This window comes from Gavia stellata, chromosome 18, assembly GCF_030936135.1.
Source record: "Gavia stellata isolate bGavSte3 chromosome 18, bGavSte3.hap2, whole genome shotgun sequence".
In the NCBI taxonomy this organism is placed as follows: domain Eukaryota; kingdom Metazoa; phylum Chordata; class Aves; order Gaviiformes; family Gaviidae; genus Gavia; species Gavia stellata.
Window position 1 is genome coordinate 16,759,753 of NC_082611.1, and position 22,037 is coordinate 16,781,789.

The following is a 22,037-nucleotide window of genomic DNA, read 5'->3' on the forward strand; positions in this document are numbered from 1 at the left end:
TCCAAGCCCCGGAGTGAGATTTTCATGCTGATGGACTGCAGCAGGAATCCGGGGTGTAAAACCAGGTCACAGAGCCCCAGGCGGGGGGCAGGGACGGGCTGGCCCAGCCTGGTTATCTAACTCCAGTCTCCCTCCGTGTGCTCCCTTCTCCTGGTCCACCACGGACTGGGTGGCAGGCAGCTCCTCAGGGCACGGCTGCTGCCAGCTCAGCCATCAAAGCATCACCAGGACACCTGGATCCCGCTCAAAAAGGGGGGTTTCTGCCTTGGGGAAGTCACACAAGGGGCTGCCAAAAGATCCCAAAGTCTTGCATAACCTCAACTGCAACAACAAAAGCAGGGCACCATTTACAAACAATGCAAAAGAGGATTTATTGAAACCATTCCGGTTAGACCAAGTCCTATAGGGCACAATTTGCAATAAGTTAAAGAACCAAACCAAACAGTCTTAGTGTTAAAAAACACACTAATACATAACACAGTGATATATGCCATCATCACCCATCTGAGTTATTGAATCAAGGCACAAAGTCATTCATTAAATACTGCAAAAAACCAATTACACAGGGAAATAAGCTGGGAAAAGGACTCGTTTTGTTAAGAAGGTGCTGGTTTGGCACTGATGCATTTAATTGAGCTGCCACAGGGAAATCTGCGTTTCCAAAGTATCTGGAAACCTTAATAGACAACTTAAAGCCAGAAAAGCCCCCTAAAGCTGAAAATCCAGCTCTCCTGAAGGAACAGTGTGCCTACAGGAAAGGTCAGGTCTGGGTAGGGATCAGAGAAGGGAGAGAGCTGAGACGCTGTCATTGCGGTGAGAATACGGCCCGGGTACCTTGCTCCCTGCCAGGGGAATTTCGGTGGGATACAATCCGCATCCAACACACAGATTGCACCAGCATGCAAGTCTGGGGCTCCCACTGCCCGGCTCCCGCAGCCATGCTCCCGGCTCTGCCCCAGCCGGCGGACGGGCAGGCTGAACCCAGCCCTCACAACCCGGGTTCTGCAGCGCTGGTGCAGCCCATGATCCCTGCGACGCTGCAACGCTGGCACGGGCTGCTAGACTTCAGATCTTTATCATGCTGAGCAAAGAGGCGATTTAAGCCAGGGAACATGGCAGGGGTGCTCCCCTGCACCCCCAGACTTGCTTAGAAAACAGCTTGGAAAGAGAGGAACAAAGGGGGAAACCCACCATTTTGAGTCCAGGGTGATTTGGGGGTTGTGGAGTGCTCTCCCGGGAGCATCCCTGGCTTCCTGCACAGCCCAGACAACCCAGGACTGGGCTCCGCCAGCAGCACTCATCCTACACGGCTCCCTGGACTGCCTGAGCTACGGGTCACAGGGCAGAGGGAGCCAGGGCACCCTTTGGGCAACTAGTGGGCCAGCTGGAAGGAGGAGGCAAGCATCCAGGCAGACCACTGATGCTGCAGCTCAGTTTGCTGCAAGACTGGGAGAGCTGAAGCTGTGGGCATGACCCTGGGTGACACCAGCTGCCGGAGCCAGGAGCTGCCCTGCAGCAGGTTGAAGCTCAGTGGCTGCCACAAGAGAAGAACCTACACAACCCAGCTTAAATTCCTCATCCTACAGTATTTTTACACACACCCCGATCTGAGACGAGGCAAGGGACGGAGGCACCGGCCAAACCCCCTCTGGCACTGCAAAACTCGAGAGAGGTTATTTTTAGGGTGTTTTCTGTCCACCCTCTCACCAGTCAGATGGACGCCCAGCAGCTATGAACAGGGCTCATGTCTTAGTGCGGCTGGTGTGGGGACTGCAGCTTTCAGGACTGAGCAGCCGATTCAAACCATTTTCCAGGCTTTGCACCTCATTTCTACAGTCCGCATTGGCACCCACAAAGCAATCACACCACGCTACAGAAGTCTCCAGGGGAGACACCATCTTCACAGAGCAACCTGTCCCATTCCCTTGGGCTACCAGGCTGGACAGCGAGAGCAGCACATGAAGATCCTCACCCAGCAACACTTCAATTCTGAGGGCAGGGAGGGAGCAGAGAGCTCTCTCTGGAGCTGTGCTGCAAAGACAGCTTGCGTTGTTTCCCCGCGCAGCTCATGCCTGTCCTACAGCCTACCAACTCCTGGCAGAGGGACAGTGCTCGGAGAAGGCTCCTCAGCAGCTGCAAGGCTGAATGAGTATTTGCAGGAGAGCTGGCATTGCCACTCAGGTACACGGCTCCCCGGAGCGGCAAGCCTAGCTCCCAGGCAAGGTTAAAGTGCAATTCTCCTCTGAAAAAATGTCCTAGATCCTCTGGCACCTCAAAACCAGCAGGAGAGTTGGTGACTGTACCAGCAGGGACCAGCCAGCCTGGGCTCAGGGTGGTTTTCATATCACCGATAATCAGATTGGGGACAGGGAGGAACGTTGATGCATAAATCAGGGAGGAGACCAGCTCCCTGTGTCACCAATGCTACACAGCCCGGCTGGAAAGGAAGCAGCAGAGGAGACAGACACAGGTAGGCTTGTAACTGCAGAGTGGGGCACATGGGGCTGTTCTTAGGAGAAAAGGCCATTTTCTAAGTAGAATGACACTTTAACCTGCGCTGTGCTGGCCCGGGTGACACCTAGCCACATCGTCAGCCACGGCTGGGGTCTTATCACTACACACACCCCCCGACTACCGAAGCAGGGGCCCAAATCCAGGAGAGGGCGATTGTAAATCAACCTGCAGCCAAGCACCTCTCCCACAGCCAGGAGAGCTGACTCAGAAAGGAAATCTAACACCACGCATCGAAGCTCCACTTCTCACGCAAGCACCCAAGAAATAATCAACTCCCGCATCCCCAGCAAGCACGTGTTTTCCTTCAGACACCAGCTGAGTCAGCACAGTTCTGCGGGCACAAAAGGATCGAGGGGAAAGCCCTCTTCCCCGAGCTGACGACACTTCAGCGGTGGCCAAGCACTGAAGCCCCATCAGCTCTCAGGACAGATGCACTGGCAGCTGCCCCCACAGCCTGGGTGTCCCCAGACACTGGGGGTGCTTCCCCACCAGCCACGCTTTGGTTTGCAGATCGAGAAAGGCAGCTTCCCATTTGAATCTGTGATCTGGGTTTGCTAAGAGCACGGCTGCAGTGGAGAGGCAGCTTGGAGACACCTGGCCCAGGGCAGCCTCTCCCCCTCCCTCGGCAAGCTCACACTCGGCTGTGGAATCGCATCCTGTAGAGGCGGTCCCGGACGTACTGCTCGCTGTCCACGGCCACCTGGCTCAGCCAGATCACCCTGCTCTCAGAGACATCCTCCTTCAGCTTACGCTTCATCAGAGACACCGGCCCTGGCTCCTCGCTGGGTTGAGGCCCCCTCAACAGCACGTAGCAGGCATGACGGCTCCGCTCGAACAGTGTGGCTGTAACGCAGAGCAGAGGGAAAAGCCCAGCCTAAGGTCTCTGTATTCGGACTGGCCACCAGACCCAACACCGCATACCCACGGAGTCCAGGAGGCACCAGTGTCCCCCTGCACCTCCTCGCTGGAGGGCTGGAAGGAGAGGACTTACCATTGAATGCAATTATTTGGTCTGTGCTATTGCGGAGCTCCAACAGGACATTCGTGTAGGAAGGATGGAAAAGATACAGCTTCTGGAGAGGAGCTCTGGATCTCTGCAACCAACAGGACACTATCAGGACACGGACCCACACGTTATCCCAGAGAAAATGCCAGGACCGGGCTCAGCTATTACTCATGCTCGACAGAATACATCCAGTCAGATACTTGTCCATGTCTGCCCAATTCATCCTGTCTGATGCCACTAGTACTAGTGCTGGGATTTTGCTTACTGCTCGTTGCTCTCCTCCCCACCCCAAGCTTCCTGCAAATAGCAGGCCTGTCTGCTACAGGCAGGAGACAGATTTTTGCCTTAGGGCTGGTAGAGTTAGCGAGGAAAGCACAGGAAGCTCAGCTGGTGCTCAGGCATCCTCCAAGACACAACCTGGCACTAACGCTGCCAGCCACTGCCCCAGAGGGCTCTGTTACGCAGCTGAGCTGTGCATCGAGGCTGCCAGAGACTGCCTTGGCGCAGAGCGAGGATATTCACGTGGCCATGGGAGATCACTGCGTGCAGCACTGCCGCCAGAAGCTCCAGGCCAAACAGCAGCAACTTCAGAGGTACCAAGCCAGCAGCCTCCCGCCTCACCTACAGTACCAAGGCAGGGCTCTGGGCAATCCAGTGACTTTGTCCATAGAGCCACTAAATCCCTTTTCTCCATGTAGCCAGGCTGAGGATGACAAAAGTTGCTGGTGCCACCACCAGCTGCTAGCAGGGACACTGCTATGGACGTTGTGAGGACCCAGTACAGCCCGGACCACACGCAGAGGTCTGTCTCCTTCTAGCAGACCAGACCGGTCAGAGACCCCACAGCCAGTGCAGGAGGCTGCAGTGTTAGTGTAACAGACAGATGCGAATGTAAACGCTGGGAAAAGGCGGTAGCTTCATCCAGTTCTGGCCCAAAGACCGGAGAACAGCAATTGTTCAGCAGCACTACTCACTGTTTCATTTCCCGGCACCTGGTAGTCACCCCAGATGAGGAAGGCGGATCGGTGATCAGCAGTAGAAAGTGTGGCTGGCCCAGGGCTCTCTGTTCTCGAGTTCAGCTTCAGGTCCCACTGGACTGCTCCAGATCCACTCTCAACAATCATAACCTAGCAGGGAAGAAAGAAAAGGAACTCATACCAAAGAGCTCTAAGAAGCCATGAGAGCGAAGTCATGTCAGCTGCCTGTACCCCACACTGTCTATGGGAATAAGCATCTGACACATGGGAAGATAATGAAATACTTGAAGCTGAGCATCACAGAGCTGTGAGACCTGGGGTGGGCCACGTTAAAGTCACAAGTTTTGCAGCTATTTCAAGGGGTTCAAAGCTCTGTCATTGAAGCCTCTTGCTGAGAAGAGAATTAAAGTGCCTGAGCTGGCTTCAATAACCTGTTGAAAGAGATCCTTTCCCAGCCTAAAGCTTCCTAAAATCAGCCAGAGAGAACACATCCCACTAGCTGTCCTCGACTCAATGCCTGCTTGAGCTGTGACATGCAGAGAAAAGGGAAGTTAAAAGGAAGAGATTTCAAACCTTCTTCTTGTTGGGTCCAATTTCACTCTCAAGGACAATACCAAGAACATCAGGTTTGTAGTAACCAAGCAGCGGCTCACTACAGGAGAGAAAGAGAAAGGGACAGATCATAACATACCCTGATGGCTTGGGCATACTTTGTTCTTTCGGAGCAGCCTCTATCCTCCCACAACTCCCCTGGTAAGAGATTCGACTGCTACAACGTTAGGTTAGCCTGGTACCACTCTGAGCCCAGTCCTAAGACAGCCATATCACAGCAGGCACAGAACAAAGAATCAAAGCTTTGGGCTCCTGCATTTTGAAGCAGCACCCGACATTTGCTAGCAGAGGACACACGACACAATAAGCATGATCCAGGTACGATCACAGAGGAGGCTCCCGTCTTTTAAATAAAAAAAAACCCCAAAATAGCATCTGCCAGGGCACTGCTGTTGCTGGGAACCTGGAAATGCCACATCCAACCCACACAGTACCTCACAACACGGGACACGTTGAGGGTCCACAAAGTCTGAAGATTTTGTGCATTGATCAGCGTAGCCATCTCTGAGTTTACAACCAAGATGTTCTCCCGTGCTCGCCCAGGAATTTTTGCCAAGTAACGAATGTCTCCAGAGCTGAACAAGGACAGAGAAATGATTACGCTTTCTAGACTGTGGATGGTTTTATTGCGGGGTTTTGGTTTTTTCTCTGTACGGTAAATGCAAATAGGAAACCCCAGCCTCCTTTCTGGTGAAACCAGGCCATCAACACCAGCCCTCTCCCCAAGCTTTGGATGTGCTCCTAGTCCAAAAGCCACGTAGCCAGGAAAGAACAGAGTCACAACAGGCCATCCTGTCAGGCACACCGGTACCCCCCACTGCACCAGCAACCAAGACATAATCTCACACCTGAGAAGGGATAAGCGGTGCGTGGTGCGGTCAATGTTCTTCTCCCACTGAGGGTCTTGCTCAAGGCTGGGAAGCTTAATTTCCATCCCAGTTGCTGCACTGTAGAGATCTTTCAGGGAATATGCATAGAGAGAGTTTTCTGTGAAAAAAAAGAAGCAAGAATGAAGGAGATAAGTTATCCTGCCCTTGCTCTGAACTCTACAATTTTCCAGATCTGGCAGATGAACTGTATTTTTAGGGCTTGCATCATAGAGTTGTAGTGGTATTTTGAGACTCAAGCCTGCTTTTGAATGCTTTTAACAGCTTATCTGTTCATAATCCAAGTGTTCCACAGTAATCATTTGCTATAAATGACTACTTAAACCTTACATTCTCAACATTTTTCAAATAAAATTACCAGAGTACACAATAAACCTTAGTTTGTTTAAACAGTTTAAGCAGAAGGCCCCCCTTCCCTTGGCCTTGAATAGCTCTTTCGCTAGGTGAAAGCACAACACAGCTTTTCAGAATGCAGAACACTCTTTCAGAAAACTGTTTAGTAATCCTCAGTTCACAGTTATAACCACTCTTTCAGATGGAATTCACAAACAGAACTGTACCTGTATAGAAAAGGAAGTAGTAGGAGGAGTCCAGGTTCAGCCTGATATAGCGAGCTTTCCCATCCACGTTCAGGCTTCCAGTGGAGCCGATCTGTTTGCCGTTTTTTCCTGAATGGATGAAGGTCTTAATCTACGCAGGGAATGGATTAAAAAAAAAAAAAAAAAGAAAAAAAAGGGTTAAAGCTGCATTGCACTGTTACTGCTCCAACCCCAGCATTTTCCAAAGCTTCTGAGCAGCTGGTACCGAACAGCAGCTGAATGGGAACAGCATAGGCTTGGATGATAAGTCTCTCCCTGGTTTTGGAGGTGTGGGCATGAGTTAGATGACCCCACTGCTGTAAATACTTTTGCCAGTTTGAAAACCACTTCCAGCACAGCTACTTTTCCTGAGATTTTACTACCTCTGCCAACCACCTCCACTGCAGGCTGGGACGGCCAAAAAACAAGCCCCAGCTCTGCTAAGGACAGCGAAGATCGATTCAAGCCTACTGAGCAGTGACAACGATGGAGAGGACCTAAAGGCAGAAACAAAGCAGCATATGGACACAGGGGAAACTTGGCTTCACACGCTAGCTCTGCTAAACGTTTTAAGTGCCTAATCTACTCCTCCTAAGGCTGACAGGAGTCCAAGGGGATAAAAGAGCTGACAGGTTTCTTTATATTCTTTGTGCAGAGTAACAGAATCCACTAAAAACATTTCACCCATGAGAATAAAGGCTAAAATCAGGATTAGATTCAAATGTCTGGGCAACGGTCATGGTCTGGGGAAAGCAATGCACACTAGGGAAAAGAGAAACATCAGACAGAAAACCAGCATCCATCAGAGATGCTGAGTCAGGCAGGAACCTTTCCCTCTTCCTTGAGAGGGAGGGACTGGGAAAGAGAAGGAAATCTGCTGCTCTCAAAGCGAATCTGGAGAGTCTGGCAGGTGAATAAGGGATAGAGTTTGCTGGGGAGAATGAAGAACACAGCTGGAGAGGGAGAGCAACACTTCCACCAGCTGTTCCCAGCCTCCCGCACTGGGAGGAGACACATACCAGCTCTTGTAGACCAACTTCACCTTTACTCGCAAGCACCAGTTCAGCAGCTGCCCCAGGACAGTAACAGCCAAAGGTATTCATCCAGCGAGCGAGAATACACACCACCTTACTCACTGCATTCCTTAATACCTCTATGTGCTGCTACAGGCGATGTATCCTGAAAAACGTCGTATTTTCCCAGATGTATTTGTGCGGAAGCTTGCAGCAGGTAGGGGTCAATAAGACTCTCAGAAAAAGCTGCCATCTAAACCCCCTGCACACAGACCCTTCCCCACAGACTGCTCAAAGCTCTGCCATTTCAGGAAAGAGCAGTATAACGTAACATTCAACTTCAGCCCTTGTTAGCAACAAAGCTACTTAAGTTCTGCATCTCCCTTCCGACAAGACTGCCTTTTTCCAAGCTGCAGAGCTCCACTCAAGTTCCCTACATTTTGCATGATTTCTCAAAAAAGAACGTACTTTTACTTAAGTTGACAGAGTGCTTGCCAAGTCCGGAGGGAGGGAGGGATTTCATACCAAGATAGCCAGAGAGGTTAAATGGAAAACAAATCAAAAGGCAGTCTTGCAGAACAGAGACTACATTCAAGCATTTCTTGGCTGCGTAAGACTAAAAAAAAAAAAGTCTTGAGATAACTGGGATAGCAAAAGCAAGGAGGAATGAAAACAGAAGAGAAACGTAGGAGTCGGAGAGGATAGAATTTCTGATGACTCTGGCAACAATGTGTTGGACAGCAAAACCCTATTTGCTTATGGAGGACTCTGGTATGAGGACACGGGGCTCCCACTCCTCCCATCAGTCTTGCAGTGAACCGTAACTTTTGTGTGCTTTAAACCGGACAGATTGTGCAGGCAGCTGAAGCTGTACCACTCAATCATAGATGCAGATGTTTTAGTATAAAAACACTTCTGGCTACATGCCTTTCCCCCTCTAAGAAATGGGGAAAGCAATACTGGAAGAAAGATAACACAGTAACAGCTACTTCACTAAATGAACCCAAGTCAGAATTAACTGGCACAGTGACGCTAGGCAGAGCTGTGCAAGGCAGACCACAGGCAGAGATAGGAAAGGTATCAGAAAAAGTGGTACAAAAGCGCTGGCTGTCAGCTGCGCTTTGATCTAAGAGCCAAACCCGTCAGGGTTTGTTCACTTCTACTTCTCTGAGCGAAGACCCAGAAAACTGCAAGCTCATCTAGCCGAGGCTCACTCCACACGCAGCCCAGGAACACGCAGGGAGGAGCGCAGATTGAAAAGGGGGAGGGATTCCTGACCGGCTTTTTTCTTTTCTTTTTTTTTTTTAAACCATAAAACACTTGCGTTGATTTGGGAGTACCTCTTTGCAGGGTGGGAAAGAACCGACCTCAAACCCACAGATATCAGAGGCCTCTGAACACTTCCTCTTGGACCGCGAGATCAAAATAAATAGCATTCCTGCCATCCCCTGTGGTCTGGTCACCGGGTTTATCATAGCTTCAGAGTGACGTACCTTATCTCCTGTAGCAATAAAGATTATCAGGTCCTGAACTCCGTCACTATCCACATCTGGAATCACTGACATGGGAGTCAGCACAGTATAATTAGCTCCAAAATCACTGGACTGTCTCCACTGAACTTCCCCTAGAAGACAGAGTTATTGGGAAACATTCACTAAAACGCACTTTAGGTTTGAAAGGCTTTTAATGCCCCTGCTCCTCGAAGTACTTTGCAGTAGCCAGCCACTTACAGCCCATCAGCACCACAAACCAGTCACATTTATGCTCATCATGGGGTACGTTATTTCTGCATTCCAAATGAGTCCCAGTATCCACAATTTCAACTTATATTGGAAAGTCATTCTAGCTGCCTGCACAATGCACCCAAACATCCTGGGCACAAATCAATCCGCAGGGCACAAAGGACAGCTGGCTCTTCTCCTGCCTTAGGTTAACAAGCTTCCCAGCGTGTTCATGGCATGGAGAAACCTTTTCTGTGACCTAAAATCTTGCTGCTGTGTACTTAAATCTGCACAGACATTTTAAGACCACAAAGCAGCTAAATTGTGATCACAGCGTTGCAGCTAGTCCCGACAGAACCTTTTTTGCTGCAACACGCCTCCCGCAGATGTTCCGCGCTGACGCGACCAGCCGCAACTCAGTTCACATCCCACCTCTCCCTTGTTCAAAGAACACGCACGGCACGTTCAGACTTGTTTGTAAATAGAGGTAGCAGAGCTTTGGTTTTTAAAAAATGGTGTTTGTGTGCGTGTGGAGTTTCTCTTCAACCGCTCCAGGCCAGTTGGGTGATTTTACTCCACAGACTCTGCCTAGGGCTGCTGGCCACTTTCCAGTCAATGCCCAGTGGAATTTGCAGTGGAATTTGATGGGGAGGGGGAGACCAGTGGGGTTTTTTCTTTTTAAGGAAGACTTAAATGACTAACTAGGTGCTCAGAGGGGAAATGCTTACCCTCCCCTTCAAACAGGATCAAAGACGGCAATTATAATTTCAGGAATGCAAAGTAATCATCTGTTCTTCGACAGGAAGGCAGTTGTACTGAAGGCCAAGGAATTACTACCTGACCCTGTCTGCAATAGTTTAAGGCAGGCTGTATTTCCAGTAGGATTCCTCCAAAGCTTTTACTAAAACACTGAAAAAAATACTTGGATTTGTTACCATGACAGCAGATGTGAAGGAGAAGAGTGCCCCTAGGAAATCATGGGAAGGCAAAGAATTTTACCCCCAAAGAAAACAAGCAGGCAAAGAAGGAGAGAACGTAAGTTTTAAATAACTATATCCTGGCTTCAGCACAGTCCAAAGCTACAACAGTAAGATGAGGCTGATGAAATTTGCATTCGAATGCATAAGGCTCTATTCTTTGCTGGTTAGACAGCAGGTATAGTTTTGGAGCAAGCATCTTACTCTCTTACAAGAGCAGTCTGGCTTAACAGAAACAGGTAACAGTGAGACGGATTCAACAGAAAGGACTTGAGAAGCTTTCATGCTCTAACACAACCCCCAAAGAGCACAAACTGTGAATCCAGTCCCTTCCTGCTCCATCAATGGGAGATGGGACTATCCTGCCCGACATCTAGAGTGCTACGGTGCTTCCCCAGAGCCTGAGGTCACAGCAGAAGCACAGCAACAGAAGCCAAGATGGAAATTAGACAAGTGCCTAGGCAGCAAATCTAACCTGGGTGAAAGGGTTGGGTTTTTTTTGGTCCGGAAGGAATAATAAAATTAGGACTTAGATGACTGAGTTCAGCTCTCACTTCAAGCAGCCGCAGAGGACACACAGACTTTTCTCCCTGTCAGACATTCTCCAGGTTGGAGTTCTGGTTTATTCAGTGATTTCTCGCACAGAAGCAATTTCTTACATCTGATCATTGTGGTCCCCTTTCTGCCATATCCCTTAGGAGACCAGAACCGCTCACAGGGCTCACAATGCAGGCTGCTGGAGGATATGGTGAAGAGAGAAGGTGTAACAAAACACTTACTCCTGTCCTCTTCCTCTAGACTCTGCTTCTGGCCCTGGCAGAGATGGAATACGCAGCTACAGACTTTTGCTTTGAGCTGGAACAGCTAATCTTAAGCTCTTCTGTCCCAGTTTGCTTGTAAGATAAACATGCAGGAATGTTAGATGTCCCACACAAACAGAAGCATGCAATCCTACACTTTCCTTCTTGTTTGCTCAGGTCACTTCTTCTGGCAATGAAGAAAGCAAGACTTAATACAACTTGAATTGATAGAAAAGCACTAACTTTATCAGCATTTAAAGATCAAAACCACATCAGACACTTTCAGATCATAACCTGCCTACCTCTCCTTCAATCTTCCTACAGGCAGAGGCCAGACAGCCTGAGAGCCCTGGAATCTCACCAATCCTTCACGACGATGAATCATTAACAGCTAAAGATTGTTCTGGCTACTGCTTTTAGCACAATGGGATATAAGTCAGACTTTGCCACTTTAAATACATTTAGCCTATTTAAATACATTTTATTCTGATCTGCCCTCCTAACCCCCAGTAAAAGTCAACTACGCTAAGAAACCCCTTTTAACCTACTTAATCGCAAAAAGGTATCAAATACGTCAACTTCTGGGTTATTCACTTTCCTATCCGACGCAATTTTTCATCTCTTGCTCTTAGTTTATCTATAGAATGTTTTCTTACCGTATTGTTGTTGTGACCTGTGGCTTAGCCTGGTTCCTTCTCTCCATGCTTGTGCTATTTCTTTATGGCTGTTTTTAGTTACGTGCCTTTGGCTCAGCAGTCACCTTTCTACACTTTGACCTAAAAGCAACTACTTTATTAATAGTCTACAAATAACCTGTGCTACAGCCTACTGATGAGGGAAACGGTGCTAAGATACCTCAGTCGGTACAGAAGCTTTCCAGCTCTGTGTGTGTCTACACTTCCATCTGCGTTGGAAATTAAAAGCTACACTAGATTTTCCTCAGATTCCTTAGAGCTGTACCTCTTGCTATTTCTCTTTCCCAATTTTTGGAAAATAGGGCGTGAGGGGTTCAATACCAGATAGAGAGGATGGGATCCTAGGCATGTTTCCAAGGGAGAACATGCATTGTTTAGAACCTTTGAAATAGTGACCCCCAAAATGGAAATATATTTCAGGCTTCATCAGCGAGGAAGGCTCAAGGTGCAACAGATGGTCACTGCCCTGTTCCTAGAGAAGTACAGGCACTCTTTACCCTCACCCTGCGTTAGGCAAGATGATGATGAATTTCTCCATCTATAGGTTCAGAAATGAAGAAAGCTTTCAAGAGGAACCAAGCAAAATCCTGGACTACGGAAACTGGTGAGTACTTATCCTAAGTGCTCTCCTTGACGACTTTAAAACCATAAATCCCTAAAACTCCCACTCCTCTTGCCACTGCAGGCACTCCTAGCACTCACACCCAAATGACTGAGAAACATCGCAGGTGCGGGTCTGTGTCCAACCCCTGAGAGTATAAAGTAACATTCACAGCTAGCGACTGCTTCTCCCGTTTCAAAAGCTGTTGAAAAGTTGTTCTTGTAATACAGCAGCTGGCACAAACCACCACAACAGAGTCCAGCCTTTGGAACAGAGAGGCTGGAAGAACAGGCGCTTCTCAACGGCCGAGCGAATGGCTCTGGCAAGGTTTTCAAGATAATAAATACCCTGTGCCCATTGTTCATGTACCAGCAAGTCTTGTCACGCTGACGTCCCCAGCCTCCGAGCTCTGAAGGTCACCAGGTTGGGAAAGCAAGTAACACCCTCCCCTGTACGGCAGCAGTACTCTGCTCCCCACTCACCTGTCCGCAGGTCAACCGCTGTAAGAGACACCGGCTTCCCCACGACCAGGCAACCCGGGGCCTCAGCCCCCCCGAGCTGCTTGATGCCACACTCCATCCACTCAACCTCCTCGGCAGCAGGCCTCTCCCAGAGCACTCTGCCGTTCGTGCCAGACACAGCAGCAATGAAGGCACACGGAGAAGGCAGACCTGAAGAGAAGATATGTCAGAGGGAGCGCTACCTTTGCTGTCCGCACCACCTGAGAGCTGGGACTCGCCCAGTTCCTCTCCCCACCCAGCTAACCTGGTTTTCTCTTCCAGTCCCACATCAGCATCACTAGTTAGAAATAAAAGAGAAAGGACAGCCCTTACTACAAGGTTTTCTGGTTTTGAATCAGCTACCTTCATCCAGACAGGATCTGTTGAAGCTGCTGCTGCTGTTGCTAGCTTTGAAAGCAAAGATGACATCTTGCACTTTGTCTTCGTTCACATCTTCTACAGCGAGAAACTGGTAGGCCACTGTAAAAGAGATGACAAGCCAGGCGCTGGTGAGGATTGCCTCAGCCAACAGCAGAGCTAGCTGGAGCAAAACACAAATTCCTAGAGACCTACTCACTGCCTCCATCTCTGACAGTGTAACATCAGGACAAATTGGCTTTTGTATTAAAAAAAGCCATCTACATGAGTACCAACGACTGGAAGTTAGTGCCAAAGGATTTTCTTAAATTTGCTGTCCCCCAGAGGATTTGTCTTTTTTTAAAGCCAAGCAGCCAGAATTTGAACTATGTTGAACAAACAACAACTCTGGTCTTGGTGTGGGGTTGCTATTCCCGAAATATAAAAAAACCCAAACAAAACCCAACCCCAGATACTCCATCTTTCTCACTCTCAGCTAAAAGCAGCCTTCTTCAGCTCAGAGCAGCAGAACTTGGGATTTCTGCATTAACACACAAAGCTCAGTCCCCGTTGGGGAGCACTATCTCTGTGTTTATAGCACAACCAGCACACACCCACTGCACGTAAGATGAAAGAAAAGCTTTCACAGGAGTGAATGCTGAGCCACCGGGGAGCAGTACCCAGGCTAAAGAGCCAAGTAAAGCAACTATAAATTTGTGCAATTTATAAAAAAAGGTGCAATTCTTCTTCTCCCCTTCCTGTTAGCCACGGGGAGAAGTTAGAAAGTCATGCTGACAGAGGAAAAAACGCCTAATTATCTCCAAACCTCAGCTCAAACTTCAAGGGAACATTTTACAGACCAAACTTCAACAAAGATTTATTCCCAGATACCCTTCCCCATTATTTTTTTTTCCAAATGAGGCCAGCCTGCTACCTTGTTAGCGCTTCAGAGCAGCATCTAATTTCTCCATCATATCCTGTAAACACCTCCTGGAAGGCCACTCCAATTATGACGGGCCACTGCTTATCCAGGTCAGGTATTCACAGCTCTCGCTCCCAAGGGCAGCATCCCTGCAGGCCTGGCTCCAGATCGCGCTTAGGTAGAGCTTCACAATTCAAATTCGTGGCACATAAAGGAAAAGGACCGTTGGTAAGTGTTTATTTTGCTACAGCAAGCTCACCTGCGTTGTCGTAGTTTCGAAACCATGTTCTTTCTGAAACTGGCCTCTCTGGGCAAGGAATGATAAACGAGAAAGCAAACACAATTATCAGACACAGAAATAACGAGATGAAGAAGGCGGCAGTGCGCCACCGGGACAGCCGAGACAGTCGCGATGACTGCTTGCTGACAATTCTTCCCTCCACAGAGTTTTCATGGTTCTCTTGAGCTTTTACATCCTCAGTCTTCAGAGGGTGGATCTCAGCTTCTGAGTCTTTGTTATCCATCGCAGCTCATTCATCGGTATTCAGACACCCTTCTCCCCCTTCACCTGCAACAATAGAAAGAGCAGTTAAAACAGATTTTGGAGTACATCAAAAATGACAAAATATTCTGTTAGTACCTGATATTCACGCTGGAAACATTTAACGGGAGGCGAGCAAATCCGTATGTTGTCACAGAGCTGGATACAACGCGCTGTTGGTACCGGAGGTCTCCCACACGGAGCAATGGGAGAGACCATGGGATGCAGAAATAGCACTATTTCTTCTTCAGAGGAGGAAATCAGCTCTCCTAGACCCGGACAAAGAAGGCTACAGCTTCTACACAGAAAGGACCGACTGGTCTGTAGGTCTCCCTCAAGAAAAACACACCAAAAGCTCCTTTTGCTGCAAAGACTTCTTGCCACCTCCAGTATATGTCAGTCTTACTCCCAGCTGGAGAGGTGAAAGGAAACACTCGTGACCTTTATATCCCAACATCAGGCTGTTCCCTACTGTAATGAGCACTTGAGCTTCCCCAGGAGAGCGAGAGAGAAACAAACACCAGCATATTCTGTATAGGAACAAACCAAAGCTGTTCAACATCTTCTCAGATGAGAAACCACTTGATAAGTTTAGCAACCCAGCCCCGCAGAAGGCAAGAGAGTGATTACTTCCCTCCCCGGAGGAAAAAGAAGGCATGAGCTGAGACTAACATCGGGCAAATTTGATTTCATCAGAATGGAAGAAGAGTTAACAACTGCTATTTTAGTTGCTTCTGCTATAAATCATAATCGAGCTACGGCTACAATAACAGAGGGGTTCTTTGCTAAATTGTTACAAAAAGGGGAAAAGAAGAAAAAGCCGTCGTTGGTTACAGAAGTCTGTAACTCATTACCGACAACAACAACAAAAATCAACTTTATATACAGCTTCTCTGATAATGTTTCTATAAAAAAATAGCGGAAGTGAAGAAATAAAGAATAACACATTCCAACAGCCTTGGAAAAAGCTGCATGACAGTGTCATAAGAAGTTATATCAGAGCAAATAAACATGACAACCGAGCCAATTTTCCATGACCGTGCCCCAGCAGTCACGTGCCTGGATCGTCCGCTGGAGTAATTTATTTCCCCAGCAGAAAATAGCTTAAACTCAGCACCAGCACACAACGCAGAGAGCTTGTGCTTTCAACTCCAACAACAACAGGGCTCATTATGTCTCACGTTTCATGCCCAAGTTCATTTACAGCTTCAAAGAAACACAAGATGAGAGTCACCCTTGGGAAGCCAGGCTCCTTCAGGCAGCTGTGGCATGACTGGAGGTCTCACCTCCTCGGGGATGTCCCTGGCCCACCGCAGGGAAGAGCTGCAGAGGCCCCTTTTGGGTACAAATCAGAGGGGGAGGAGAACTACAGCAAGGCGGGGGTTGAGCGGGACAGCCTGGCACGCTGCTGTCAATCCCCTAGCTAATCTCAGCGCCTGCTGGACTTATAAGGTTGGAGTTACAAAGCTCTTACTCCCGCCCAAGCACTCTGGTATTTATTCTACAGCAGCACATCGAGTACAAGATCTCACTCGACAACTGAATTCAAGCTGCACAATACCATGCAAATGCAATTAAATCAATAATGTAGAAGTTTTATCTTATTCCAAAGATCTTACTCCAAAGACCTCATCTGCCCTTCACATCAGTCTACCAGCAACACCGGAGACACCTTCATGAGGCTGCCTGTTTCCAGACCAACCGCAGGAACCTGGCAGAGGAGACAGGGGTAGGAAGCCCCCGGATGGAAAGGGGAAGAAAAGAAAGAGCCGTGCATTCAGCCTTTCCCCCAGCCTGGCCATCACGCTGGCGAGCCGAGCACTGCTCCGTTACTGGAGCCAGCTGAGCACCCGACCTGCAGCAGGTTCAAGGTACAAGGCTCCGGGCACAGGCTGAGTAAATGATTTACCGGAGCGAAGTAACCACGACCGCAGCGATGGGGACGGCAGCAGGAATGGGTCACGCAGCCTCCCTTGTGACGAGGCAGGTGGCTTGTGTATCTCTGCCGTGCCTGCCTCCAGCAGCAGGGAGAGGTGGATCTTCTCGAACGCTGCAGGAACCAGCGTCCACGGCACGGGCTGCCACAGGGCTCTAGCACAACCCCACCGGCCTCTCCAGCGGAGCCCTCCACAGCCCCCAGCGCAGAGCCGGGAAACCTCCAGGACACAGCTGAGTGCTTCCAGCACCTACAAGATTTCCCGAGAAGAACCCAAATCAGGCTTCTCCCCGCTTAGTCCAAAAGGGCCACCATCTTAACGCTGTATGGAAGGTGTATTTTTATGACTAACTATAAATCCCACCACTGTCATCTAGATGGGGATGAGAACAATAAAAAAAGTGGTAATTATCCTGACAGCCCCAGCAATTCCCCTTCTTTTGCAGCAATGACCCTAGGAGCCACCGATTACAAAGAGCACTTTAAAGCAATTCTTTCTCTTTTCTTTCAGGGTTTGAATAATGCCCTTTGCACCCCTGCCAGAGCAGAGGCAGTGCCAGAACAACGACCACAAAGGTCAGTGGCAGAGACTCAAACAATGCAGGAAATCCCATCGCCCGCAGTTGCCAAAGTACATGCTGGCAGCATGTGAAGCAGTCTGAGCTCTGAACAACAAAGAAGTCTGGTAATGAGTTTAATTGAAGACAAGCAGAAAATGATAGTGTGCATTTCAGATGGTTTTACTGTCCTCTAGCAGCCGGCATTTTGTCTCCTGCTGGTAGAGGACACAAAATAATTCACTGGAAAGTTTAATGCATCCAGGCACCTTGCAAGGAAATATGCAATGACAGGATCGTGTGCTGCTGCATTATTAACACACACTGCATGCACTAGATCTCATAGCGAGCACCGGCTCTCTGCTTGGGGACAGGAGGTCTCCCCATGAGAAAACATGGGAAAAAGACTTCCTAGAAAAGGAAATAATTAGAAACCGCACGTGGCAGACCCGAACTGAACCCACACAGCCCAAGGAGCGCTGCAGTACAGCCAGGATCTGCATCTCATACGACTTCATTTGCTGGTGGGTGCACTTCCATCGCTCCCCAAGCTTTAAAGGCTACTTACCCCCAGCAACGGGACGAACTAGGAGCAGTCCCCGATCAAAGTCAAGGAGGAACAAATACCCTTTCCTGTCCCACAGTAACAACACTGCACTCAGGACAAACACAGCTTTACTCACCTTTGTGAGGCACTGACTCTCCTCTTCTCCTGAAGCTACAGCGCAGATTTACAGATCTGATCTGAATCAAACCAGTGAAACTAGTGCAGCAAGCTGTTAGCACCAAGCCACAGCTAAATGCAAGAGACAAACTATCATTACTAGTCAGCTAGAACTGCCTGACAAGCCCAGAGAACTGCATACAGTCAGATGTATGAAAAACGATGACAAACCATTTAAGTATCAGCGTGATGGAAGGTTTAACTCATTTTCCACCCATAAAATACCAAACCACAGCATTTGTAATCTCACCAGGCACCAGTCCTTCCTAGAAAATTTCTAGCAATACATCATAACTTAGATTTGACATTCAATATGTTTATATTTTTCACAGAATGATGAAATCAGATTTTGACTGGCCGTTTTAGGAACCCAAACACAGCATTTGGGTGTATTGGTTCTGTACTTTTTTAAGTACTTTACAGGTTTCCTTCCTGTCAGCCAGAAATTGCTGAAGCCCCAAGCTGCAATCAATAATGACAAAACAGCTTCCAAATTTTGGTCAGAACAAGATGGAACGTTCCCTTCGTGGCTGCTTCCACGAGCAAACTGTTCGGTTTTGATCTGATGTATGGCACGGCACAGCAGTGAACCCGCCGGGCAGTCACCTGCTGCAACATCAAGACATTATTTGGTCATTTTTTCCCTTTTCTGCAGTCCCACTTATATCAGGATCCAGCCACGAGGAAATAACACGTAAGATTTCCCCCAAACGAGGAGATTTTCCTTTCCAAATACATTCAGACTGCACTGCGCACACAAGCTTACAGTTTTGCTGGGTCATCTGCAGCTCATAACTCTTTCTTGACATAAACTTGCAGCCACGGGCTGGCGGGGAGAACTGCCTGGAGGAGACCATCCCCTTCTGACGCCGGTGCACCTCTGCTCCTGCTCGCGTCCTTATGGCCTTTGGAAGGACACAGTTTGTAACCCAGACCACACCAAAGGCAATGCAGGCACCCGGCTCAGAGAAATACCCACGTTCTGCTGCTACAGCTGTGCTTTCCCCTCCCCTCACTCTTGCTCTTTTGCCTCTGTTAAGACAGGTCTCTTCAAAACACCAGGTTCTTCCTAAGTGACACTTAACCCTCTGGCGCAGACACAACACGTGCCAGAGAGCGTTCACAGCAAGTGAATTAGAAACTCCTCCAGAGCACAACCAAATGTCACCTTAGAATGTGATACATCTGTCATCTGTAGGAGAAAAATCCTCTCTTTCAGGGCAGTTTTCACTACAGTCGGGGTTCAAGTAGAGAAACTCGATCTCTTTAGCGAAGAGCGAAACACAATCCAGTACTTTTTCCAAGAGAGTGATAGGAAGAGAAGAGCAAAACTCTAAGACGAAGAACAGCATTAAAGCTGCAAAGCTGTGTGGAACTGATTATAGGTTAGGCCAGTAATAACAACCGAGCAGCAGAAACACGTGCCATTTATCATCCCAGAACTTACAAGCTTCGCTGGATCCGAGCCACTTGCCCTCACCAACTGCTGCAGATCCCTTCTGTCAGCCCCACGAGTAGTAGTTAGTGAGGTGCTTGAATGTCTCGCGTCAGAGACATCCCCGCCTTATCCACGGGGCTCCCCTGCTTGCGCCAGAAGCACGGCGACTTCTCCGCACCGCCAGACATTTAGCACTATAGGGACTTGGGGGAGGTCTCGGTGCATGAAAACCCTTTAGAAGAGGCTGTGGTCATTTCACGTAGGTTTATTGAAAAGACAGAAAGAAAGTACACTTTTTAAGTGGAGCACTTGTTCCACAGGTCATGAGCTCCATGCTGCCCACTGGGTCCTTCCTGCACAGCCTAGTGAGGTTTACGGCAGCACGGAACAACAGCCTTCCTCCAGCCGCTGTCGTCCTTGTCAGCTAACTCCAAGAGAAACCTCTTTTCTCCCCCCAGAAGCTGAATTTTTATTTTCCTCTCTTACATGTGTACACGGAGGAAAGCTCATTCACAGGCCGTTCCACCGGCACACCCAACGCCCAGCCCTGCAGAGTCTCTCTCTCGGCTTCCAGCCTCCACAGCCAGCCCCTTGAACGGGGCCCAGTTCTGCCCCGGCACGCGGGAGGCTGGCTCCAGTCACACTGAGCTCTCCCTCCCTGCAGGGCAGGCTGCCCCTCTGACTCCCAGCAGTTATGGAAGAGGTTTTTGCTTTCCAAAACAAGGGAAAAAGGGTGGAAATGAGATCACAATTTAACACATTGGGATCGTTTGCTTTCTGCAAGAAACGCTCTAATTCATGCCTGTAGGCTAGGCTTGGGGCCTGCTGAGGAAAAGAGGGAGAGGAATTTGAACCCTCTCCAGGATTCGTGCTGAAGGCTGTGAGTTGAGCTCTGCAGAGGTGAGGGGCTTCTAGTGTTTGTAGTTGATTGAAATACAGACCTGTACTTCCAAGTGCTGTGTAAGCGTCTCCCCAGGACTCCTACGCAGCCTGCCAACCGCACGGGATAAACCAGCTCAGATCAAACGGAGGATTAGAGCAACAAGCTACCTCGGCAGAGTCCCAGGCTTTTACAAAAGGGATTAAATTCTTTTTCCTAGGCTTCTTGATACGGTTTTGGGCAACTTTTTGAGCTGCTGAAGGCGGACAGCAAACCCCTCCGGTCACAGGGCCAGGCACCGGGGCTAGCTCAAGTGCAGCAGGGAGCGTTGAGCAGCCGCGGTGCCAGCGCTGCTCCCCAGCCCGGGTCAGGCCGCGGGCCAGCGCAGAAGCAGCGTGGGACCGGCCCGGCCGCCAGCCCCTGCCCAGCAGCAGCCGGCCGGCCCACCGGCTTAACGAAATCCCTTTTCCACCTCCGAGCTCCGCTCTGGCACCTCCACCCCGCGCCCGCCCTGCCGGAGCCGGCGGCAGCGCCCGGGCAGCGGGGGCGCTTCGGAAGCCGGTTCCCTTCCCCGAAAGGCACCCCCGCAGTGCCCGAGCCCGCCGGAGGAGGGGCCCACAGCCCAGCCCAGCTTCTCGGGGCGCACCGGGAGGCCGCACCCGCGGGGGCGGCCAGAAGCTCGCCTCACCCCCGCCGCCCTACCCGCCGGTTGCTCGCGGCCGCAGCCCAGCCCAGCCGCCCCCCCGCCGCCACCGCTGCGGCAGGCCGCAGAGCCCGGGAGGCCTCGCCGCGGCCGGGCGGCACCGGCATGACCGACCCCCGCCCCGCTCCGCACTCACCCCGCGCGCGCCGCCACCTCCGTCACTTCCGCCTCCATCCCCCACCGCCTCCTAGCGGAAGTGACGCCACGACGCAGATGCCCGCTTCCGCCCCGCCCGGAGCCGCGCCTGCGCAGTGTGGCGGGCGGGAGGACGGCGTGTCCCGGTGGCGGCGGCGGCGGCGCGGGCGGGGAACCCGCAAGAACAAGGCCGGGCAGCACTGGGAGCCACAAACACAGATCTTTAATGCGATCAGACCGCGAGAGAACAGCATAGTCACGTACAGGCATCCGAGAGCGCGCCCGCCGCCCCCCGGGCCCGCCCCGCCGCCCCCCGGGCCCCGCTCTCCCCTCACCCGACACGGAGGTTACAAAAACAATACGTGAAACCGCGGAATTAGTTGTAAAAACGGACAGGGAAGGGGGTCGCATGCACTAAGGACTAACACCGAGGGAAGGCCGGGACGGCCGCAGGAAAACCGAAACCATTAAGCAGCTTATCGGAGCCTCGAAGGGGAAAAAACACCCACCGGAATCCCCCACACCGGACCCACGGCCTTTAAAACAGCCTTTACAGACACGTCCCTGCTTCCGCCGCGTTGAAACGTTAGGAGTGAGCTGTCTTTAATTACAGATACCTGCCTCACCGAGCTAACGAGCAGCGGCCAGGCTGACGCCCTGCCAGCGCCCAGCTCGGCAGGCGGCGAGCGCTTTACTCACACAACTATCACAAAATACCGATCCGCAGGGTCGCGACTGCAGCTGACACAGCAAGGCGGCCTTCCTCCCCTAGCGTAAAATAAACCTAGTTACAAATAAGCTAGTTACAATATGCAAATTCCTCCCACACGCGTTAGGACACAGCTGGTGCCTCGGTCCCAGGAGAAGCAGTACAGACTGAGAGGGGCGACTCCTTTCCTCGCCCTGCCCCTGGATTTCCAGATCCAGAGTCACCTCTGCCACCTGGCCGCCTTCTGCCTGACT

General features: G+C 50.2%; 1 protein-coding gene across 1 annotated transcript; it reads right to left on the reverse strand.

The window, feature by feature from the left end:
- Positions 1–352: 352 nt before the first annotated feature.
- FAM234A (family with sequence similarity 234 member A) lies at positions 353–21,097 on the reverse strand. The gene is made up of 12 exons (XM_059826242.1): positions 21,076–21,097; positions 14,420–14,728; positions 13,245–13,361; positions 12,864–13,052; positions 9,081–9,211; positions 6,557–6,686; positions 5,958–6,096; positions 5,544–5,684; positions 5,071–5,149; positions 4,495–4,647; positions 3,506–3,608; positions 353–3,357 (listed from the first exon to the last, which is right to left on the reverse strand). The coding sequence occupies exons 2-12, from the start codon at positions 14,682–14,684 to the stop codon at positions 3,146–3,148; spliced, it is 1,659 nt and encodes a 552-aa protein (XP_059682225.1). The 5' UTR covers positions 14,685–14,728; positions 21,076–21,097; the 3' UTR covers positions 353–3,145.
- Between the last annotated feature and the right edge of the window lie 940 nt (positions 21,098–22,037).

Bases quoted from the DNA above. Each gene is read 5' to 3' on its own strand.
- FAM234A (XM_059826242.1), bottom strand. From the start codon at position 14,684: ATGGATAACAAAGACTCAGAAGCTGAGATCCACCCTCTGAAGACTGAG. The intron at 5,685-5,957 runs GTGTGAGATTAT...GTCCTTGTTCAG, and splicing joins CACCGCTTATCCCTTCTCAG to CTCTGGAGACATTCGTTACT. The intron at 3,609-4,494 runs GTGAGTAGTGCT...TGTTGGTTGCAG, and splicing joins AGGTGCCGGGAAATGAAACA to AGATCCAGAGCTCCTCTCCA.